Genomic DNA, 24,717 nt, shown 5'->3' with positions numbered 1-24,717 from the left:
ACAACACACCAACATAACACAGTCACACTGGGGAAGTAATCCAATATTTATCATCTGAAATCTAGTGTTGCTTCCTATCTATCTCAGAATGAAGAGGACCTGACCTATTTCAGACCAGGTATTTCAGGAATATAGCTACCTTATGAAATTCAGCATTATTTTACCTAACCCCAATATCCTCTAAATGCATTCTCTCTTCTCCTTTATTATATGGATGTAGGTATGAGATGTAAAATATACTTGCAATTCAACACCTTAAAACAGTGCCTACCTGTCCCCCAAAAATAAATAACCAAGGACAATCAGTACATGTGGTGACCATGAGAGGCTACAGTGCACAGCGGCCTATGACAAAGGATTGTATTACCATCACTTTACTGCCTATAAGTTATGAGTCCAGCAGGTATGTTATAATAAATTATCCTTCAATTAATTGGCAGTTTAAATGGATGGTCATTGAAACAAAATGGTTTTGGAAAAATTTGTTTGGATCTTGTTACCTAACAAGTCATTTTTCATTTTTCTTTTTTTTAAGAGATGGCATCTCACTATGTTGCTCAGGCTGGTCTCGAACTCCTGGAGGCCTCAACTGATCCTCCCACCTCAGCCTACTGAGTAGCTGGGATTATAGGTGCAAGCCCTACAAGTCATTTTTCATGGCATTCACACTGATCATGGAATCTTATTTAAGGACACTGACCAAATATAAAAAAGATACCGAAGCGAAGCTCAAAAAAGGTTACCTGTTGATATCCAAAGATGAAGCCTGAACTTGGTTCTTTAGCCACACAGCAGACAAATGTAGGAAGGTACTGTCTTTATATGAACTGTCAGTTTGATGAACCAATAAATTTACACCGGAGAGCCAAGTATTTTTCAGTTTACAGATAAGAAAATCTAAAATCAAGATGTCAACAGGAATTTGTAATCTCACTGAATTAACTCTAATCAGCACGAAATGTTTGAAACAACTCTGCAGATCTGAGATTTTTTAAAATACCATTTAAAAATGAAAAATTTTAAATTGCCATTCAAAATTCATTGCCAAACAAAGCAACTGTGTCATAAACATGCAATCATACAAGCTAGCTCGTATCATATAAATATAAAATGGTAAGATATTTAAAGTTACATTTTTTATGCTTGAACTTATTTACAAGAATTGTCCTTTTGGAGACATTAAAAAAAAATTATTACACCTTTTCCAAATACAGGAGTTAGTATTTAAGACAGGGTTGGTAGACAATGATGAGCAGAAAAAAAGAGAGAGAGAAAGAGGAAGGAAGAAGGAAAGAAAAAAAGAAACAATGAAGGGTTGGAGGAGAGCTCTCTAGAGATGGTATTGTTGTATGTTCCTTTCACAAATAAGTCTGAATTAGCATATAAGGCAAGAATCTAGTCCTTAAAAAGATAATCTCAATTCTATTTTGATATACACCAAAGATTGAATGTTTTACTATAATAAAGGGATATTATTATCCCCCTTTTACAAATGAGGAAACTAAGGCATCAAGAAATTAAGGAACATGCCAGAACCGCTGAATGGACTAAGATTCTACCTAATCAATTAGGGCTCATTCCAAATTTCTTTGAATATCAAGTGAGATCTTTAGAAATAATATCTACTACATCTTTAACTTGGTTTCTAAAGCTGAAAGTGTTTAAGACTGTAGCCCTTTACTCAAAATGCTTTCAACTTTCAAACACATTATGATTCAATTAATAAAACCTGGGCACTTACACTCACTATGAAGGTCAGAGCCGGAGATTCCCAACAAAACATTTGAGCAGTAGGCTATTACCTGGCAAATGTGTTTTTTCTTTGCTCTGAGCACATAACTGAAAGAGAGTTAATAATAAATCTTCAGATGATGGCATTAGCAAGCATCCTTTCGCTGAGCTGAAATAGTTATAGGCCACATCACAGATAAAAGACACTGATGAATCACTATTTTCAGCTTCTGATGATTCCTTTGTTTTGAATAAAGTTTCATGAAGTTTAACAATAATTCTTTCAACGTATACATCTCCAATCAAGTAATCTAGAGAAAAAAGGTTCAATCAGACAAAAAATAAAAATATTAACGTGTATTTTTAAATATCTTACTTTGGATTAATAATTCTATGGGTCTTTCCTGGATTTTAAAATGGTGTTTATGTATTAGACAAAATTTATCAACAAATCAACACATTCTCTCACACATAAAGGCCCTCAGATAAAAAAGGCAGTTTTAAATTAAGTAGAAAACAGAAATAGTTTACACAGTTAGGGTGAGCAACTTTGCTACAATGAAAACGCTTTAAGTCATGAGTCAACTTTATATGAGTTTTTTTTTTTTTTTTTTTTGAGACGGAGTCTCGCTCTGTCGCCCGGGCTGGAGTGCAGTGACGGGATCTCAGCTCACTGCAAGCTCCGCCTCCCGGGTTTACGCTATTCTCCTGCCTCAGCCTCCCGAGTAGCTGGGACTACAGGCGCCCGCCACCTCGCCCGGCTAGTTTTTTGTATTTTTTAGTAGAGACGGGGTTTCACCGTGTTAGCCAGGATGGTCTCGATCTCCTGACCTTGTGATCCGCCCGTCTCGGCCTCCCAAAGTGCTGGGATTACAGGCTTGAGCCACAGCGCCCGGCCTATATGAGTTTAAAAAAAGAAAAAAACCTTTACGATATAGAACTAAAAATATTAAATATCTTCCAAGTCATGGTATGAAGATTAATAAACAATTAGGGTGCTTACAATATTAAGATACGTAAATGAGCTGGGTGCAGCGGCTCATGCCTGTAATCCCAGCACTTTGGGAGGCTGAGGCAGGCAGATCACCTGAGGTCAGGAGTTCGAGACCAGCCTGGTCAACACAGCAAAACCCCATCTCTACTAAAAATACAAAATTTAGCCAGGTATGGTGGCATGCACCTGTAGTCCCAACTACTTGGGAAGCTGAGGCACAAGAATCACTTGAACCCAGATGTTGTAAGCCAAGATCACACCACTGCACTCCAGCTTAGATGACAGAGGGAGACTCAGTCTCAAAAAAAAAAAAAAGAAAGAAAAAAAATTTTTTTGAATGAATAAGTCCTGTTATTTTCAACCAATAACACGTAACCTGAGCCCCATGGAATCCCCCACAAAGCTGAAATGGATTATCCCCTATTAGAAAACAAAAGTCCTACCATTTTTAACATGTTGGGATAACACCAAGCTTAGAAGAGTCCATCTTTCTGAGAAGTAAGATTCTGAAGATACCCTGGATTCCAAGTCCTCATTACAAAGACAATCTGCCAAGTTGACCAATTTCTCACCAAGGATATCGCCTTTTAGCCAAGGAGTTACTAAAGCATGTTTATCTGAACTAGAACATGCCTAAAACCATAAAATTAAAGCAAAGATTAACAGCAAGATCAAATACTCTTTGTCCAAAATATTACTTGTACCATATTACTCTCCCTTCGTTATGATGGCTCCAATTCTATCCCCCCTCCTCCTCCTCCTGAAGTTCTAGGAAGACTGGTATCCTCCCTGTTCCCCACTAAGCCTGGAGGATGTTCACTTCCATGCTTTGCTCATGCTACCTTCCCAGCCATAAATATTCCCCCCCATACCTTTTTTTTTTTTTACTTAAAATCCCATCCATTCTTTGAAAATCAGTACAAATCCCACCTACTTTATGGAGTCTCCCCATCCACTCCAGCCCACAATGATCACTGCTTTTCTCTGAATTTCTAAAGCACTTACTGGATTGTATAATTATTTAAATGTTTCATCTGTGTATATCTTGTCTTTCCAATGAGATTGTAAGTTCCTTGAGAGTAGAGACTGTCTTAAACTTCTTTGATACCTGCTATCAACACTGTAGATATGTTCAATGAATAATGAATAAACTTTGAAGATAGATTTATAAATGCTCTATAAATTTTTGTTCATTAATTTTGCTAAAATTAAAGAACAATTAATGTATAATAATGGTAAATAACTTCAATATGAACAATGGGATTTATTTCCCCAAATTCTCTGATAGAGTTACTAGGGCCAGATATCTGACAGCAACTTGTTTATTTTCATGAGGTGGGGAAGCAAGAAAAAAAAACTGTAAATCCACCCCTAAAGCATGCTGATCCATGTTCCCAGAGCTTCTTTTGCTTTAAGGGCTGAGAAGAAAGGAATTTGCAACTTGGTTCATTTCAAAGCAATCTGGAAGAAAAAAAAAAATCCAAGTGCAGATTGGGTAGTGCTTGGAAAACTTTATCCTTTTATTTAAAAATTGTAGGTAACCAGAGCTTATATTTTAGTCCAAGCTTTATCACTAACTAGCCTACAACCTTGGACAAATCTTTTAATCAGCGTGGGCCTATCTCCTAATTTGAAAGTTGGAAAGATTAACTTAGAAAATCTCTAAGGTCCTTTTATGGTTCCAAAACTCAAATCTGTTTTTTTTTTTTTTTTTTTTTTTCAAATCTGTTTTTTAATTGATTGTTTTTTTAAAAGATGACTTTAAGACCAGCCTGAGCAACCAACACAGTGAAATCTTGTCTCTACTAAAAATTCAAAAATTAGCTGGGCATGGTGGCAGGTGCCTATAATCCCAGCTACTCAGGAGGCTGAGGCAGGAGAATCGCTTGAACCTGGGAGGCAGAGGCTGCAGTGAGCCGAGACCGTGCAATTGTACTCCAGCCTGCTGGGCAACAGAGTGAGACTCTGTCTCAAAAAAGATGATTTTAAGACTCTGCTCATAAAGTATTAAGGTTCCATAAAACAAGAAAAACTACTTTAGAATTTAGATGGCTGTGATACCTGCTTTCCCAGTGTAGTTTGCCAAGTAAAACCAATCTATTCTGCAGAATCCTGGCAAACAAAATAAACTTCTGAATAAAATGCCTCTCGAGTTAGCAAGATAAAAAGTTCAACACAATGTACAGGCATACCTCATTTTATTGGGCTTATATTTATTGTGCTTTGTAAATGCCGCAATTTTAAAACTTGAAGATTTGTGGCAACCCTGCATCGAGCAAGTTTATTAGCACCATTTAACAACAATATATTTTCAACCAATAACAATAGCTCATTTTGTGTCTCTGTGTCATATTTTGGTAATTCGCACAATATTTCAAACTTTTCATTATTATATCTGTTACAGTGATCTGCAATCAGTGACTTTTGATGTTACGATTATGTTTAGGAGTGCCACAAACCACTGCCATGTAAGAGGGCAAACTTAATTAACAAATATTGTGTGTGTGTTCTGACTGCCCCGCTGACTGACCGTTCCCTAATCTCTCTTCTCTGTCCTTGGGCCTCCCTATTCCCTTAGACAAGACAATGCTGAAACTGGGCCAATTAATAACACTACAATGGCCTCTAAATGTTCAAGTGGAAAGAAGAGTCACACATCTCTCACTTTAAATGAAAAGCTGGAAATGATGAAGCTTAGCAAGGACGGCACGTTGCAAGCCAAGAGAGGTGGAAAGCTGGCCTCTTGTGCCAAACAGCCAAGTTGTGAATGCAAAGGAAAAGTTATTGAAGGAAATTAAAAGTGCCACTCCTGTGAGCCCAAGAGTAACAGAAAGTCACACAGACTTACTGCTGATATGGACAAAGTTTTAGTGGTCCAGACAGAAGATCAAACAAGCCACAACATTCTCTTAAGCCAAAACCTAATCCAGAGCAAGGCCCTAATTCTCTTTAATTCTGTGAAGGCTGAGAGGTGAGGAAGCTGCAAAAGAAGTCTGATGCTAGCAAAGGGTGGTTCGTGAGGTTTAAAGGAAGAAACCATCTCCACAATACAAAAGTACAAGGTGAAGCAGCAAGTGCTGATGTAGAAGCTGCAGCATGTTAAACAGAAGATCTAGCCAAGATCAATAATGAAGGTGGCTACACTAAAGAGATTTTCAGTGGAGGCAAAACAGTCACATATTAGAAGAACATGCCATCTAGGGCTCTCATAGCTAGCAAAAAGTCAATGCCTGGCTTCCAAGTTTCAAAGAACAGGCTGACTCTTGTTAGGGGCTAATACAGCTGGTAACTTTAAGTTGAAGCCAGTGTTCACTTCTCATTTTAAAAATCCTAGGGCTCTTAAGCTTATGCTAAATCTTTGCCTGTGCTCTATAAGTAGAATAACAAGGACTAAATTACAGCACATGTTTATAGTGTGGTTGATTGAATATCCTAAGCCCACTGTGGGAAAAATGAAGGAAAAAAAGAAAAAAAAAAAATCCTTTCAAAGTATTACTGCTCATTAACAATGCACCTGGTTAACCCAAGACCTCTGATGGAGATGTACAAGGAAATTAATGTTGTTTTCACGCCTGCTAACACAACATCCATTCTGCAGCCCATGCATCAAAGAGTAATTTTAACTTTCAAGTCTTATTAATAAGAAATACATTTCATTAAGCTATAGCAGCCATAGACAGTGATTCCTCTGATGGATCTGGGCAAAGTCCACTGAAAACCTTCTGGAAAAAACTCACCATTTTAGATGTCATTAAAACATTCATGAACCATGGGAAAGGCTAAAAGAGCAACATTAATAGGAGTTGAGAAGTTGATTCCAACCCTCATGGATGACTATGGGAGGTTCAAGACTTTAGGAAGTAACTGCAGATGTGGAGGAAAGAGGCAAAGAACTAGAATGAGACATGAAGCCTGAAGGTGTGACTGAAATGCTGTAATCTCATAATAAAATGTGGATGGATGAGGAGTTCCTTCTTACAGATAAGAAAGTGGTTTCTTGACATGGAATCTACTCCTGGTGAAAAGGCATGAACATCGTTGACATGACCACAAAGGACTTAGAATATTATATAAACTTAGATAATACAGCAGTGGCAGGGTTTGAAAGGATTGACTGTAATTCTGAAAGAAGTTCTTCTTTGGGTAAAATGCTATCAAACAGCATCATATGCTTCAGAGAAATCTTTCATGAAAGGAAGAGTCAATCAGTGCAGTAAACTGCACTGTTGTCCTTATTGTAAGAAATTGCCACAGCCACTCCAGCCTTCAGATACCACCACCCTGGTCAGTCAGCAGCCATGGACATCGAGGCAAGACTCTCCATCAGCAAAATGATTACAACTCGCTGAAGGCTTAGATGATCATTAGCACTGTTTAGCAACAAAGTAATTTTAAATTAAGATATGTACATTGGTTTTCAGATATAATGTTATTGCACACCTAATAGACTATAGTGTACACATAACTTTTATATGCACTGGCAATCCAAAATATTTGTGTAACTTGCTTTATTGCTGTGGTCTGGAACTGAACTTACGATGTCTCTGAGATATGCCAGTATGAACATATCTAATGAAAGCTGCCTAGCTGTAAGGAGATGAGGAGGCTAGTGAGTCATGGAAGCGCAGGCAGCAAACACTGGCTAGGAACTTCCAATCACTGCTCAGGAAGAGGATATTCTTCCACACAGATGTGAGTATTTGCACTTCATGGCAGGTACATTCCTAAGTTGGAAATGGATACGTTAGTCTACTCTTATCAAATTATTTACACCCCCTGCTCTGATTCAAGGCTTATCAAGGAGCTTTCTGATAATTTAGCTCTTCATATAACTTGGCTACAGGGAAAGAAGGCACTAGATAAACTAAGGCAAATAGTGTGCCTGATAAGTCATATTCCTCATTGAAAAATAATAAATATTCTGTATTTATTTTGTAAAAATAAAACCATGGGGAAAATGGGGAGTTACTGTTTAATGGATACAGGGTTTCAGTTTTGCAAGACGAATTAAGTTATGGAAACTGCACAACAATATAAATATACGTGATGCTACTGAACTGTACATTTAGAAATGGTTAACATGGTAAATTTCATGCTATGTGTTTTTTTACTACAATTTAAAAAATAGAAAAAAACTTGCAAATTGGAGTTAGCTATGAAAACAGAAAAATCATTTGAAAATGCTTTAAAAAGGAGTACGAATTTTAGGTAGCTAGTCATAACATCTCTACAGTTGGAAAAGTATTAGTTATAACATTTACATCCTCATTAGGAAAGAATACTTAAGCCATTTTGAAAACTTGTAAATGGTTTGTGTTCCTTCATTTCTTTTCATTATTCTTTCCACTAATTTTCTTAGTGGCAATCATACAAAGACTGGAAGATTTTTATTTACCTACTTAGTGTTCCAGAGTAGAGAAAACTTAATTTTCTCGTGTTCTAGCCAAAGCTAGAACCACCAATCCATTTCTACAGTAGAAAAAGTAACTAGGATAAGAGCAGAAAGTTGTAGCCTTAATTAAAAGATAATAAAATGTTTAAATCTGCCTTTGTTACCTTCTAGGAAAGAAACACTGGATTTTCCAGAGCCTGTTCATTTTTCCCTAGTATTAGTAACCAGAAAAATACTACAGGAAAGGAAAAGAACACATATCTTCCCACATTATAGGAAGAAAGTTACAATAATGAGGAAGTTCTCTAACACAGAACCTGACTGACCATATTTATTGTGTGAATAGGACTATAGTTATAATATTTCTATTCCCATAAGTACCAAAAAAAAAAAAAAAAATCCCTAAGATACCTTTTCAATAATCTTAAGAAGAGAATTCCATTTCAGGTCCACCTGAAAAAAGAAAAAGAGTTAGAAACAATCTGCTAGAACAACTTTTTGTTTGAGATGGGGTTTGGCTATGTTGCCCAGGCTAGTCTAGAACTCCTGGGCTCAAGCCAGTTGTCTCACCTCAACCTCCTGAGTAGCTGGGACTACAGGCATGCACCAACATGTCCAGCTAAAACTTTTAAAAAGTAAATGAAGTACCCATGAAACCAATACAAAACTAAAATGTTCTTATCCACCCTTTTAAATGTATAGATTAAAAGAATTCACCTTTTCATTACAAGTATTTGTCATCCTGATACTGCTGAACATCTACCCAGCAGCCTTAGATATTTCCCAAATCATGATCAAGAATATACTGCTTGTCCTAAAATTGACACTCACAGTGAAGAAACAACCAGAAAGCAATATGCAGGCTCATTCTACTCATCTATTATTAAAATAGTTTGAAAAGATATACAACAGGAATACCTTGGTTAGATCATCCAAGACTTTTTTTCTTTCCATATCATTGTCACAGCACCGGAGAGCACTGTACAAAATGTCCACCAGGAAACCAAAATCCTTCCTCTGATCTTCATTTAGCCAGCCTATCAGTTTCTGATATAAAAACTGCACCGCAGGATTTTTTTGTGCAAGCTTGGCTATTTCAAGAGGTTTGGCTTGGACAATACTCTGGTTTTCATCACCAAGTAGCATTTTAAATACTCGGCTTGAAGAAAAGGAGTCAAGCAGAGTAGAAAGAAACCTTAGATGTTGCTCTGACTTTTGTTCATTGACATAATTAATACTTATATCTGCGAGTTTACAGACTAAGTCTTCCAAAGGTTTTTTCCTTAGCAGAGACAAAAAGCCTGAAGAATTATGAGTGAGAGAAGGTTCAGTTGTTAATTCCCAGCCTTCAATGTTCTCTCCTTCTGAAGATACACATTTTTCATTCTCCTTATTGCTTTCAGGTATCTCATCAGCAAATCTAACCTTACCATTTTTTTTTTTATTTGACTTCAATGAGCTATTCGGCTTCTGAAGCACCTGTAATAGGTTAGATACACCCAAAACGGACTCAACATCAGCTTCTGGCTCATTGATTTTTGCGACACAAATCTCTGACAGTCTTTCCCAGAAATGTATCAGTACGTTCTCCAAGTTGTGAGCTGTTTTTTCATCTTTTTCCGTGTCTGCTTTGGCTTCCCAGGAACTTAGAGTTTCTGCTAAATGGTTAAATAGCTGCCCATGTTGCAACCCTGGGTCTTTGAGAACTGCATCAATAAAAGGGATCAACTGAAAGAAAAGGTATAATATCATAAAATATATATTTGGTCTTCAACCCCACCTCCTGACACACAACTCTAAAATCCTTGGAATCTCCAAAGTGATATCATTTTGTAAGCTAATGGGTTAACTGATGGCTGGCAGCACCTATATAGCAGGATGGGGGTTGATCACCAGAAAGACCAAGGCAGGATTAAAGGACTAGAACTTTCAATACCTCCCCAACCTCCAGGGATACAAGGGCAGCTAAAGGTTAAGCTGATCACCAGTGGCAATTACTTAATCATTCATGTCTAGTAATGAAGCCTCCATAAAAATGCAAGAAAGACAGCATTCAGGGAGCTTCCAGATAGCTGAACTTGTAGAGGTTCCTGAAGGGTAGCGCACCCAGGGAGGGTGTGGAAGTTCTTCGCCCCTTCCCGTATCTCACCCTGTGCATTTCTTCATCCGTATCCTTTGTAATATCATTTATAATAAACTGGTAAATTGTTTCTCTGAGTTCTGTGAGCCAGTCTAGCAAATTAAGCAAACCCCAGGAGGGGGTCATGGGATCCCCAATTAAGATGTATAGCTGGTTGGTCAGAAGTTCACGTAAAACAGCCTGGGGCTTGCGATTGGCATCAGAAGTGGGGAGCGGTCTTGTGGGACTGAGTCCTAAGCCAGTGAGATCTGACACTATCTCCAGGTAGACAGTCAGAATTGAATTGAAGGACACACAGCTGGTGTCTGCTGCAGAACTGACTGCTTGCTGGGTGGGGAGAAATCCCCACATATTTGGTCACAGAAGTCTTCTGTGTTGATTACTATGGTGTGAGAGTAGAGGAAAAACTGTTTTTTCCACTCATAGAAGGTAAAAAATAGAGAAGTTCAATTTTCAAGAGAAATAAAATTTAAACAAAGTATTTGTAAAACACTATAAAATTTCATATTTAATAACTGAAAAACATAAATTTTCCCCTAGAACTCTGAAAAAGTTAACCTGAAGATGTCTTTCATATCATAAAAGAGCTGAATGATTTCACCTCAATTATTCCTTTTTCGTGATAAAACTGACTGGGATTCTTGGTCATTAACAATCTAGTTTTCTTTGCATCTTCTGGACTTAAGTGTTTTGCTTTTCTGCCTTAACTACAGGCAAATCTAAGATGTGAGACTATAAGCCAATATGAAAGATACCTAGAACCCACAGAGTGTGGTATCCTATTTCCTAAATTACAAAAATAAGGGTAGTTAGAGAAATCCTAGGATCTGGGCTTCTATAATCTCATTAATCTCCTACTGTAAAGAACCATATTCCATAACCTTCTCTCATCTCTGGTTCTGAAAGCCAAGCCAAACTTTCACAAAGCATAATTTGAGTATTTTAGAATTAACAAGATGATTGCTTCATGATTTATTTAAACTTACTACAAAAGATCATAAATAGTATCTTCAAAATTCTGCTTTGCATTACATCTTTTTTTTTTTTTTTTTTGAGATGGAGTTTCGCTTGTTGCCCAGACTAGAGTGCAATGGCACAATTTTGGCTCACTGCAACCTCCGCCTCCCAGGTTCAAGCAATTATCCAACCTCCTGAGTAGCTGGGATTACAGGCATGCACCACCACACCTGGCTAATTTTGTATTTTTAGTAGAGATGGGGTTTCTCCATGTTGGTCAGGCTGGTCTTGAAGCCCCAACCTCAGGTGATCCACCCACCTCGGCCTCCCGAAGTGCTGGGATTACAGGCGTGAGCCACGACGCCCAGCCTGCATCACATCTTTCTAAAACAGGATTTTTACAGGCTGGGCGCAGTGGCTCACACCTGTAATTCCAGCACTTTGTGAGGCCGAGGCGGGTGGATCACCTGAGGTCAGTAGTTCTCGACCAGTCTGACCAACATAGTGAAACACCGTCTCTACTAAAAATACAAAAATTAGCTGGGTGTGGTGGCGGGTACCTGTAATCCCAGCTACTTGGGAGGCTGGAGCAGGAGAATCGCTTGAACCCAGGAGGCAGAGGTTGCAGTGAGCCGAGATCATGCCACTGTACTCCAGCCTGGGCAACAAAGAGCGAAACTCCATCTCAAAAAAAAAAAAAAAAAACACAGGGTTTCTGCATCCAGACACTGATTAGTTTCTTAGGTATTATACTATGCTAGCAACTGAGAGTATGGAATTTTAACTTCTCTGGTCAGAAATACACATTACTCAATTGGTAAATTATAAAAATAAAATTTTTACAAGGAAGGCTTATTACTGAAAATGGCAACAAGACACAATGAGGTTGATCCTATATAATCAGTATGCAAAGACAGAGACGACTTTTACTAGATACCTGATCATTGATGAGCATCTGTTCAATTTCTTCCTCACCTAAGTTTTGCTGCATTATAAAACGTAAGCATTCAAAAAAAGCAGATATTACTGCCAAGGACTCTGAAGAGCTGGTTTTAGTTCTCTCTGTTGACAGCCTAAGAAATAATTAATAACTGGATTACTCTTTCGTGAAGAAGAAATAAGAACTCAGAATTATCAAAATAAAAACCTCAAAAAGGCATCATGACAGAAGAAACATTTTTAAAGCAGTTTCTTAAACTGCAAATTAAATACCAATGAAAATACATATAGCCCAATGAGAATATGAACTTAAAAAACTTTGAAAAAGTTTTGCAAAAAATTATCAGTAAAAAATAAGAGAATATTTCCTTTTTCTTCTTCTTTTTTTTTTTTTTTTAGAAATAGGGTCTTACTATCTTGACCAGACTGGTCGTGAATTCCTGGCCTCAAGCAATCCACTTCAGCTTGTGCTAGCACCACGCCCAGCCGAGATATTAATTTTCTATTCAAGGAACCAATCCACCTGCAAATTCGAGATAACTTATTAACCAAATAAAGATAATAGTGTAGTAAAAAAAATTTGTAATCATTAATAAAATCATGTATCTTCTAAGTTCAACAAATGTACTGAAATGGTTTTTTTAAGTGTGAATTTAAACATCTACAGTAGTTAAATTTGTGGAAGTTTTAAAAATTTCACTGGCTAATTTTCTGCATTTAGGCATTTGTATTTATCAATATAAAAAATAAAAAATGGCTACATGTCTCCGTGGTGCAGTTGGTTAGCACATTCTGCTGTTAAAAAAATGGCTAATTTGAAAAATAGCCTAGTTGACCTATTTCTAACTAGGAGCTTTACCATATAACTTTCTGCTGTGTGCTACTACTGAAGTCTTGAACGTACTCAAGAAAAAATACCAACTGTAATTCTCTGAAAACTTTAAAAGTATTTAATGAATAGTAAAACAACTTGGAGAAATTTAAGAAAGAAAATAATGAATACAAAACCAGGAAAATCTGTTTTAAAAATCAAAAATTTAAATTTCTTACCCAGCAACTAGAGACGTGAGGAAATTTTTGAAAAAATCCAACTGTGGATTTGTGATGGACTGAGGGAGCTTGCTGATGAATGGCAGAAGGTAAGGATATATGACAGTAGCTAGACCCCGACCACCTTCACGAATCACAGTTGATAGCTTGGGAAACACACTCTTTTTTGCATTTACATGAAGCCAACAGTCCTAACCAAAGAAAAGATTATAGTAGTAATTAGACATTATAAACATACTTTTCTCAATTAAAAGAGAAAACATATAGGCTCTCAAAAAGAAAAACCCAGTATTTTACCTAAAAAAAGCTAAAATCTCTCACCACCATTAAAAACTAAAACTGAAATTGTAAATGTATTACATATAATGATCATATATTTGACAAGCATACAAGGCAGTATTGATTAGAAATAATTATTTAACTTCTATTTCTATATAAGCTGCTTTCTAAAAGGGACAATTATATTTCAATCTTAATTATATTTCATTCTAAATATAAAATTCAGATATGGTGACTGCACTAGGCCACATAAGGTTTAAAGAAATAATTAATACTGGCTAAACAAAATAAAATAAAAACTCTATGCCATTTTTAGTCACTTTAAGATTTATGCCAAGTTTAGATTATTTTATTTCCAAGAAAGCATTTTCCCAATAAGTTTTACATATTCTTATCTCATAGGTTCTCGGTCATATGATACCCAAGGGTTCTAAAATGCAACTAAAAGACAAGTAAGGATTCCTCAGTGTACTAAATGTGCCTCTCTTACATACCTGAATAGTTGTAAGTGTATAGAGTACAGCTTCCCAGAGAGCTGGGCAGACAATTGGGTCACTGTCATCAATGCTAAGTAGAACCGATGGGCTCACTTTGGATGCTTCCTCTTTCATCAGCTGTGGAATGCGCTGGCACAATGCAGAAACTAACTCAAAATAAGCTGAGCGAATCTAAAAGAAAGCAAAGCTGAATTAAATTAAAACCTAGTAAAACTTGATAAGATTTTTAATTTATAGTAATAGATTATTCACACTAACCCTCCCATTAAGAAAACTAAAATGGCTAGAAAAAATACTTTTTAAAATCTTAGTGTATGAAATGGCTGAAAAGGCATAAGGAATTACCAAGGCAAAAGTGAAGGCTGAAAGAATTAATTCAACTTTCTCTTTCTTTGACTGAAGCAAACACAAATCCTCTTTAGTAGCAGAAGCCTTCATTTGGGGCCTCCATTATAGCCAAACAAACAGAAAATAAGACACCATGAGCCACAATCAGGAGAAATAAAAGATCTGAGACTTTAAATCTTAGAATGATCAGTCACAAATTTTATAATACGATGCTTATTACATTTAAAGGAACAAAAGTTTTTTAAAACTTGTAGGAAAAAGGATCCTGGAAAAAACAGAGCAGATCTGAAAAAGATCAAGCACAATTACTAAACTAAAAATAATTAAAATTTAAAGCTCAACTCATAGTTTAAGAACAGTGCAATGGTCTGAATGTCTCCCTCCACAATTAATATGTTGAAACTTAATCACCAGTGTGGTAGTATTAAGAAGCAAGGACTTTAGGAGATGATTAGGTCTTGAGAGCACTACCCTCATGAATAGGATCAGAGTGCCCTTATAAAAGGGTATGAGAGACCATGTTTACTCCTTCTGCCATGTGAGGACACAGCAAAAAGCAGCCATCTTTGAAACAGAGAAAGCAACCCTCACCAGACACTGAATCTGCTGGCACCTTGATCTTGAAATGTCCAGCCTATAGAACCGTGAGAAATAAATTTTTATTATTTACAAATTACTCAGTCTAAGGTACAGTTCATCCCTTGGTACCTGCAGGGGATTGGTTCAAGGACACCCCACCCTCCCACCCCCACACATATGCCAAATTCCCAGGAATTATATAAAATGTCCCTGACATCAAATGGTGTAATACAGTCGGCCCTCCGTATCCACGGGTTCCTCATCTACAGTTGATTGAATCCACATATGCAGAACCTGCAGATATGGAGGACTGACTGTATTTTGTTAAAGTAGCCTGAATGGACTAAGGCAGCTGGAGGTTAGATACAAATAAGAGAGAATAAGTGAACTAGAAGACTGAGCAAAAGAAATTATCCACAAAGCAGCATGGAGAGACAAAAAAACGAAAAACAACAAAGAAAACATAACAGACATAGAGGATACAGTGAGGTTTAATATCTATTTAATCAGAATCCCAAAACAAGAGAAGAATGAGGCAAAGGAAATACCTAGAGATGATGATAGCTGAGAATTTTACAGAGCCAATGAAATATACCAAGTCAAAGATTCAAAAAGCCCAACAAATCCCAAGCAGGATACATAAAGGAAATCCACACAAAGACACATTATAGTGCAAATGGAAAAACACAAGGAGAAAAACTTAAAAGTAGCCCAAGAGGAAAGATAAAGTACCTTCAAAAGAAGGACAATAAGACTGATAGTTAATTTTGACAGCAATAATTTAATCAGAAGACATGGAATGGTATCTTCAACACAAAAATAACTACCAACATACAATCCTGTACTCAGCAAATATGTCTTTCAAGAATGAGGGTGAAGGCCGGGCATGGTGGCTCATGTCTGTAATCCCAGAACTTTGGGAGGCTGAGGTGGGCAGATAACACTTGAGGCCAGGAGTTCAAGACCGGGCTGGCCAACATAGCAAAACCCCATCTCTACTAAAAATACAAAAATTAGCCAGGCATAGTGGCACATGCTTGTAATCCCAGGATTTGGGAGGCTGAGGCACAAAAATTACTTTAATCTGGAAGGTGGAGGTTGCAATGAGCCGAGATTGTACCACTGCACTCCAGCCTGGGTGACATAGCGAGACTCCGTCTCAAAAAAAAAAAAAAAGAATGAGGGTGAAATAAAAACACCTTCTGACACAAAGCAACAAATATATAAGCAAATCTAAACAAAGATTGAGAGTATAATATTTTGTGAGATTTAAAAATACACACATATTTAACCCCACAAAATATTTTATGTATATTTTATATAAAATATTACCAAATCAAAGTTAGCAAAGTATTTTCAAAGATATGACATTTAAAAAGGCAGCAAACTTCTAGGTATGCTGAAAAACTTTGATCATAAAACATGAGAAAAATCAAGAAAATTTTGCTTTGCTTTGAAATCAAGCACTCATTCATGAAAGAAACAAAAACCATAAGGACTGAGCAGACTGTAAAACATTATTCTAGAATGCAAAAGACCTAAGATAACCAAAAGAATTTTGAAAAAGAACAAAGTTGCAAGTTTTTAACACAGTATAAAACATTAATAATCGAGTGCATGGTACTGGGTGTAAGGATAGACATACAGATCAATGGAGCAGAACAGAGTCTAAAATGAGAGTTGTACATATACGGTCAAGTGAATTCTGACAAAGGTGTCAGAGTAAGGATGGGATAGTCTTTCACCAAGTGACTACTACATAACCGAAAACTTAATTTTGACTTTCACCTTCAGTTTATATGTAAAAAGTAACCCTAAATCCACTACACGGAGCTAACCTGTAACACTTCTAAAATAAAACATAGAAAATCTTTGCAAACTTAGGCAAAGATTTCTTAGATAAGACATCAATCTAGTAACTGGCCATTCAAATAATAAAAATAAAAAATAAGACATCGAAAGCACAACCATAAAAATAAAAACGATCAATTAAACTTCATCAAAATCAAAACATCTACTCTTCAAAAACATGAATGAAATTAAAAGGCAAGCCACATACTGGAAGAAACCATTCATTCTACTTTTATCTGACAAATACTTCTACTCAAGATAAATACAGCACACTTGCAACTCAAAAATAACCAAACTGCAATTTTAAAATGGACCAAAAAATATGAATGAGTAAGAGCCCAATATATCAATCCTCCTAAAAGGAGGCTCTGTGGATAAAACACACAAAAAAAACAACTACCTGAGGGCTCTGGAGACTGAAATACAGATGCATTTTAGAAGAGAATCAAACTGGGAGTAAGTGATCCATGTAGATTGAGATCCCAATTTTGGCAGCCTTGCCCACACGTGGCTGTGGTCACCATCACAAAGGCACAGGACCAGCTACAACTTCAGTTGAAAGACTGACATCTTTCTGGCCAGAGGAACTAGAAGAACCAGGAAAGAAGGCCAGGATAACATGGGACGATGCAGGAAAATGATGGGGGACTCTACAAAGGAGAGGACCACAGAAAGGAACCTCTATATTCTGTATTTTAACAGCCTAAATCTACAGTTTATCTCTGAACTATGCATATGCACTCCACCATGCCCAGCTAATTTTTAAATTTTTTTTTAGAGATATGAGTCTAACTATGTTGCACAGGCCTGGTCTTGAACTCCTGGCCTCAAGTAAACTAGAAGCAGCTTAAAGCTAAAACAAGAAGTGAACTGAGAGGTAAGCCATTTCCCACCACAGGCATAAGGGTTTGGAATGGGTCTAATCAAGTTAACTGCCCGCTAACAAAAACAATACCCTTTGGATAAGTATAAAATAATCCAGTCTCCAAAACATAACATTCACAATGTCCAGTATACAATCTTAAATTACTCAACATACCAAGAGCCAGAAAAATGTGGTCTCATCACAAGGGATAAGATAGTTAACTGATGTCAACCCCAAGATGACCCAGATGTTATCAGACATGGATTTTAAAAAGCTATTAAAACTATACTCAATAAAGTAAAGGAAAATACGATGAGGATCAATGGGGAAAACATAGACAATTTCATCTAAGAAACAGAAAATATAAAAAACCAAGTAGAAGTTCTAGGAATAAAAAATATATGAAATAAAAAATAAGCAAAAGATTAGAACAGACACCTCCAAAAAGAAGATATACAATTGGCCGATAAACACATTAAAAGATGTTCAACATCATTAGTCATCGGGGAAATGCAAAGTAAAACCACAATGAGAAACCTCTATTCCAGAGGTCAGTAAACATCTTCTATAAAGAGACAGAAATATATTAGGGTTTGCAGGCCATGACGTCACTGTTGCAACTACTTACCTCTGCTCTGTAGAAGTAAACGAGCCATAGATAATACATAAAACTATTTACAAAAATAGATGTTTCCCTCGTGTCCATGGGGATAGGGATGAAAAAAACAAAAACAGATGTGCAAGATTTGACAGACGAGCTACTGCAATCCCTGATCTCATACCCAGGAGAATGACCTAAACTAAAACGGCTGACAATATGAAACATGAGGATATGGAGCAACTAAAAATCTCACACACTGCTGGTAAGAGTACTACAACTTTAGAAAACATCTTGGTAGCTTCCTATAGAGATATACTTACCATATGACATATCAATTCCCCTCCTTACTCAAGAAAGATAAAAACATATGTTCACATGAAAACTATATGAAACTAAATAATAAAATGGACTGATATATGCAACATGAATGAATCTTAAAACATTACACTAAGCAAAAGAAGCTATATAAACAGTAATGTCTAGCTCCATTTATATGAAAGCACAGAAAAGACAAATCTAATCTGTAGTGATGGAAGGCAAATCAATGACTGCCTGGGATAAAGGCAGAGGATGACTTGGATGGACAAAAGGAACGCATTTTGGGTAAAAAAAAAGTTCTATTTCTTTATTGTAGTGGTTATATGGGTATATATACATGTAGATGGGTGTATACATCGGTCAAAACTTAACTGTAAAAACAGCTGCATTTTACAGGATTGTGTGCAAATTATACTTCAATAAAGTTGATTTTTTTAGAATTATTGTAGGATATTTTTAAGTACCCAAATAAATTGAGAGGCTGGGCATGGTGGCTCACACCTGTATTCCCAGCACTTTGGGAGGCCAAGGCTGGTGGATCATTTGAGGTCAGGGGTTCAAGATCAGTTTGGTCAAGACAGTGAGACCCTGTCTCTACTAAAAGTACAAAAATTAGCTGGGCATGGTGGCACATGCTTGTAATTCGAGCTACTTGAGAGGCTGAGGCAGGAGAATCACTTGAACCCAGGAGGCAGAGGTTGCAGTGAGCCAAGATCACACCACGGCACTCCAGCATAGGCAACAGAGTGAGACAGTCTCAAAAAAAAATAAAAAAATAAAAATTGAAAGAGATGAGAAGTTCATGGATAGGAAGACTCAATAACATAAAGAAAGCAAGTCTCTCCATATTGGTCTATAAATTGAGCACAACTCCAATTAAAAATCTAGTTAGACTATTTTAAGAAATTCAATACATGTACTGGAATTTGTTTTGTTAAGACAGGATCTCACTCTATTGCCTAGGCTGGAGTGCAGTGGCAGCGCAATCAAAGCTCACTGCAGCCTCAATCTCCCAGGCCCAAGTGATCCTCCCACCACAACTTCCCAAGTACTTAGGACTACTAGCACTCTCCACTGTGCCCAGCTAATTGTTTTACATTTTTTAGATGGGGTCTATGTTGTGCAGGTTGGTCTCAAACTCCTGGCCTCAAGTCATCCTCCCGCCTTGGCCTCCCAAAGGTCTGGAATTACAGGCATGAGCCACCACGTCCAGCCCAAATTTACTGAAAATTTTATGAAAGAATAAAGTTCTGGCTGGGCACAGTGGCTCATACATGTAATTCCAGCACTTTGGGAGGTCGAGGCAGGTGGATCACCTGAGGTCAGGAGTTTGCAACCAGCCTGGCCAACATGGCAAAACCCTGTCTTTACTAAAAATACAAAAATTAGCTGGGCGTGGTGGCAGGTGCCTGTAATCCCAGCTACTCGAGAGGCTGAGGCAGGAGAATCGCTTGAACCCAGGAGGCGGAGGTTGCAGTGAGCTGAGATCGTGCCACTGCATTCCAGCCGTGGGCAACAAAGTGAGACTCCATCTCAAAAAAAAAGAACACAACCCAAAAAATGTGACTAACTTGGGCAGGTATTAGGACATATCACAAGGCCAGGCGCAGTGGCTCACGCCTGTAATCCCATTTGGGAGGCTGAGGTGGGCAGATCACCTGAGGTCAGGAGTTCGAGACCAACCTGACCAACATGGTGAAACTCCATTTCTACTAAAAATACAAAAATTATCTAGGCATGGTGGCAGGTGCCTCTAATCCCAGCTACTTGGGAGGCTAAGGCAGGAGAACGACTTGAACCTAAGAGGAGGAGGTTCCAGTGAGTCAAGATTTTGCCACTATACTCCAGCCTGACTAACCAAGTGAAACTCCATCTCAAGAAAACAGCCTGGCCAACAGGCCAAAACCCGTCTCTACTAAAAATACAAAAATTAGTCAGGCGAGGTGGCGGGCACCTATAATCCCAGCTACTTGGGAGGCTGAGGCAGGAAAATGGCTTGAACCTGGGAGGCAGAGGTTGCAGTGAGCTGAGATCATGCCACTGCACTCCAGCCTGGGTGACAGAGTAAGACTCTGTCTCAAAAAAAAAAGACATATCATAATGTCATACTGACAGTGGCACCAGTATAAGCAGAAACAGAGATCAATGCATAAGAACACAGTTTAGAGGCAAATTTCTGAATGTATGATTTTTTTTTTTTTTTTAATAGGTTCTCGCTCTTCCCCCAGGCTGGAGTGCACAATCAAGGCTCGCTGCAGCCTTGACTTCCTGGGATCAAGTGATCCTCCTGCCTCAGTCTCTGAGTAGCTGGGACAATAGGAGTATGCCGCCACACCTGGCTAACTTTTAAATTATTTTTTTGTAGAGACAGGATCTTGTCATGTTGTCCAGGCTGGTTTGGAACTCCTGGGCTCAAGTGATCCACCTGCCTTGGCCTCCCAAAGTTCTGGATTACTGGCATAAGCTACTGTGCCCGGCAATATCTAAGAACGTAATGTCTTGTAATGACATGACCACAGATGAACAGGGAATAAACAGTTTACTAGGTAATGTTAGGAAAACTGACTCACCATATATGAAGAAAAATGTAACTAGATCCATACTTAACACGAAATGAAAAGGTAGATTACTGATGAAGTAAAGATTTTATAAGAAAGGTAAAACTGCAGTATAAAGCCTACAACTATAAAGCTAAAAAAAATTAAAAATATAAGAAAATCTTTATGACTTAAAGGTGGGAATAGCCTTCATAAGGCAAAAATCAGTGACTTTGATCACATCAAAATTAAGATTTCTTTCTGACATAAGACACATGGGAGAGGTGACAGAATGGGAGCTTTTTTGCATTGCCTAAAAATGACAAAAGATAACCTGTCATGAGATTGGAATTTTTAAAAAAGACAACAAGACTAATATTTAGATTATAAAAGGAACTCCTGCATAAAAAGAAAGCGAACTCCAAAAAGGAAAAATGAACAAGAAACACAAAAACAAAAACACGCTAAAAAGTCTTGAAGAGATGCAAAATCACCAATAAGGAAAGTAATTCCAATTAAAGAGAGATATCACCTGAATTCCTATTAGGCTACTGAAAAATTAAGCAGCTGAATGCTGCCTAGTAAAGGCTAGAAGATAAGATTATGCAGTAAAGGGGTCATGATGTATTGATGGTTGAGTCTAGAGTAACGCAGCCATTCAGGAAAGCAATCTGGCACTATTTTAGGAAATTAGGTATGCACACACTTTACTGACTCAGCAATTCCGATAGTTTCTTAAGATCCAAGGACACATGAATGAAGATGTTCATTGCTGCACTACTTGTGAAGGCAAGGAGTTGGAGGCAATCAGGATCAATCACTGGAGGAATGGGCAAGCTAAATGCATAGGTACATGCAAACTTCTGAATACTACAAGGCAGGTAGAAGTCATGGATCAGTTGTACATATAGGAACATGAGGGATCGTTTTTTAAAAGCAATAAATGAAAATAAATGGAATAAAATGTAACACAGTACCATTTATGTTAATTAAAAACTCAAGCACACACAAAAGCACATTTTTCAAAAATACAGTCAATCCTCACAAATCCCATATTTGCCAATTCACCTGCTTGCTAAAATGTATTTGTAACCCCAAAATCAAAACTTGCAGTGTCTTAGGCTGGGTGTGGTGGCTCACGCCTGTAATCTCAGCACTTTGAGGGGCCAAGGTGGGTGGATCATCTGAGGTCAGGAGTTTGAGACCAGCCTGGCCAACAAGGTGAAACTCCGCCTCTACTAAAAATATAAAAAATTTAGCCAGGCATGGTGGCGGGCACCTGTAATCCCAGCTACTTGGGAGGCTGAGGCAGGAGAATCACTTGAACCCAGGAGGCAGAGGTTGCAGTGAGCCTAGATTGCGCCATTGTACTCCAGCCCGGGTGACAAGAGCGAAACTCTGTCTGGAAAAACAAAAACAACAACAACAACAACAAAAAACTTGCTCAAGCCTGTAATCCCAGCACTTTGGGAGGCCGAGACGGGCGGATCACGAGGTCAGGAGATTGAGACCATCCTGGCTAACACGGTGAAACCCCATCTCTACTAAAAAATACAAAAAACTAGCCGGGCGACGTGGCGGCCGCCTGTAGTCCCAGCTACTCGGGAGGCTGAGGCAGGAGAATGGCCTAAACCCAGGAGGCGGAGCTTGCAGTGAGCTGAGATCCGGCCACTGCACTCCAGCCTGGGCGGCAGAGCGAGACTCCGTCTCAAAAAAAAAAAAAAAAAAAACTTGCAGTGTCTTGCAGTCATTTGTGGACATGCATAGAATGGCAAAAAAAATCTGAGTCACCCACGTGCACATTCCCAGCTGAGGTTGAACAAGGCAACATTCCCTTATTTCAGTTCTCATACTGTAAACAAGTGTCCTTTTCACAGTATTTTCTCAAATTTTTGTGCTTTCGATTGGTGATTTCATGTTTTAAATGGCCTCCAAGCAGCAGCACTGAAGTGCTGTCTATTGTATCTAAGCACAAGAATGCTCTGATGTGCCTTACAAAGAAAATATGTGTTAGATATGCTTTATCCAGGCATGAGTTTTAATGCTCTTGGCCGTGAGTTCAATGATAATGAATCAACAATAGTTATGAAAAAAGGTGTCTTCAAACAGAAACACACATAAAACAAGGTTATGTACCGGTTGTATCAGTTATCAACTGACAAAAATGCTGTGAATAGAGGATCACAAGAACCTAACCCTGTATTTCCCGTAAGGGCAATGCCTCAGTATTCACTAAGTCAGTATTCATGATGAGTTTATAGAACGTAACTACTACGAATGATGAGAATCAACTGCACAAACAAAAGCACATATATTACACATAGTAGAGCAGTCAGCCAGTGAAAGTAGAGAATGGAGAGCTGGACAAAAGGGAAAAAATAAATACATTAAATGAGTAGAGACTTGCACACACCAATTTTAAGGTGCTATGAACAAAGGAGTATGGTAATTCATACTGATAATTCTGAATCTGAGGCCCAAACTAAATAAAAAAGTAAAAACGGAGTAACATTCTAGTAAGAGAAGCAATTCAGTAAATGAATGGCCTACCACAGAGATGTGCTTGCAGAGTTCTAAATATAAACAATAAACATAAAACATAAACTAAGAAGATGGGGCTAAGGAATCAGAGCAATGCCTTAAGATAAAAAAGATTAATATACCTGAGGTACACTGTGTTTTCCATACTTCCAAAACTTATTCTGTGATAAAAGAGACTTAAATTTCTCCTCCAGAGAATCGAGTTCATTATCAGGTAAAAGGCAAAGCAATTTCTTTAATGCCAACAAGGAACAAGTTACAACCCGGTAGAATTTAGCTTCTCTTTCTTCCTCTGGAACAGTTCTTGATATAAAACAAAATAAATATATTAAAAAATTTAGAATAAGCCAAACTATATATCTGGTAGTTCCATTTTAAAACATTTTATCATTAAGTATGTACCAAAGTTGCTTTATTTCTATCTTCTATTTCCTCTGTGCCAATGCCCCTCAAAATGTAAACATACAAAGAAATTTAATCACATACTTTACTACTAATACAAAGTGAAAGTAGACGAAAAGCCAGGGCTTGCAGTAAGTGAGAAAGTATCACTGTTCTCAGTAGCATGTACAAGGGCGATCCCAGGAAATGGGTATCAAGCCATCTAAGACTATTTTCCCTCAAGGACTCTTAAAACTTTAATTCGAATATAAAAGTAAACAAAATACTTGACTACTCTTTCAACAGAACTATTTATATTCTTCAACTTTGTTCAACCAGACCTTAAACTACTTCCTCTGACAACTGTCAAAAAGTAAATGCAGGAAACATATACAAATATCTCTTTCTAATACAACCAAATGTGTAACTCCCAGATAATTCAAGTTAAATATCAGGACAGCTTGCAAGTAAAAGCACTTAATACAGCATCTCACATATAGCATTATATTATTTTCATCTCTACATATATTATTCCTTCTTTTTAAAAATGTCACATTGGGCCGGGTCCAGTGGCTCATGCTTGTAATCTCAACATTTTGGGAGGCCGAGGCGGGTGGATCACTTGAGGTCACAAGTACGAGACTAGCCTGACCAACATGGTAAAACCCCGACTCTATGAAAATTCAAAAAAATTAGCCAGGTGCAGTGGTGCATGCC

At 37.6% G+C, this 24,717-nt stretch overlaps 1 protein-coding gene across 1 annotated transcript in view; it reads right to left on the bottom strand.

Moving 5' to 3' along the window:
- Positions 1-24,717, bottom strand: part of LTN1 (listerin E3 ubiquitin protein ligase 1) — a 67,732-nt gene that overhangs the window by 31,492 nt on the left and 11,523 nt on the right. The window contains exons 6-14 of the mRNA XM_010364936.2: positions 23,742-23,922; positions 13,977-14,150; positions 13,204-13,394; positions 12,152-12,287; positions 9,036-9,845; positions 8,529-8,570; positions 3,169-3,358; positions 1,803-2,042; positions 744-897 (exon numbers count right to left, since the gene is read on the bottom strand). Coding sequence (XP_010363238.2) covers positions 744-897; positions 1,803-2,042; positions 3,169-3,358; positions 8,529-8,570; positions 9,036-9,845; positions 12,152-12,287; positions 13,204-13,394; positions 13,977-14,150; positions 23,742-23,922 — 2,118 coding nt within the window. The remainder of the gene's footprint in view (positions 1-743; positions 898-1,802; positions 2,043-3,168; positions 3,359-8,528; positions 8,571-9,035; positions 9,846-12,151; positions 12,288-13,203; positions 13,395-13,976; positions 14,151-23,741; positions 23,923-24,717) is intronic.

This window comes from Rhinopithecus roxellana, chromosome 13 (genome assembly GCF_007565055.1).
Source record: "Rhinopithecus roxellana isolate Shanxi Qingling chromosome 13, ASM756505v1, whole genome shotgun sequence".
In the NCBI taxonomy this organism is placed as follows: Eukaryota; Metazoa; Chordata; class Mammalia; order Primates; family Cercopithecidae; genus Rhinopithecus; species Rhinopithecus roxellana.
Note: the sequence above shows the minus strand (reverse complement) of the source record. Positions and strands in the feature narration are given on the sequence as shown.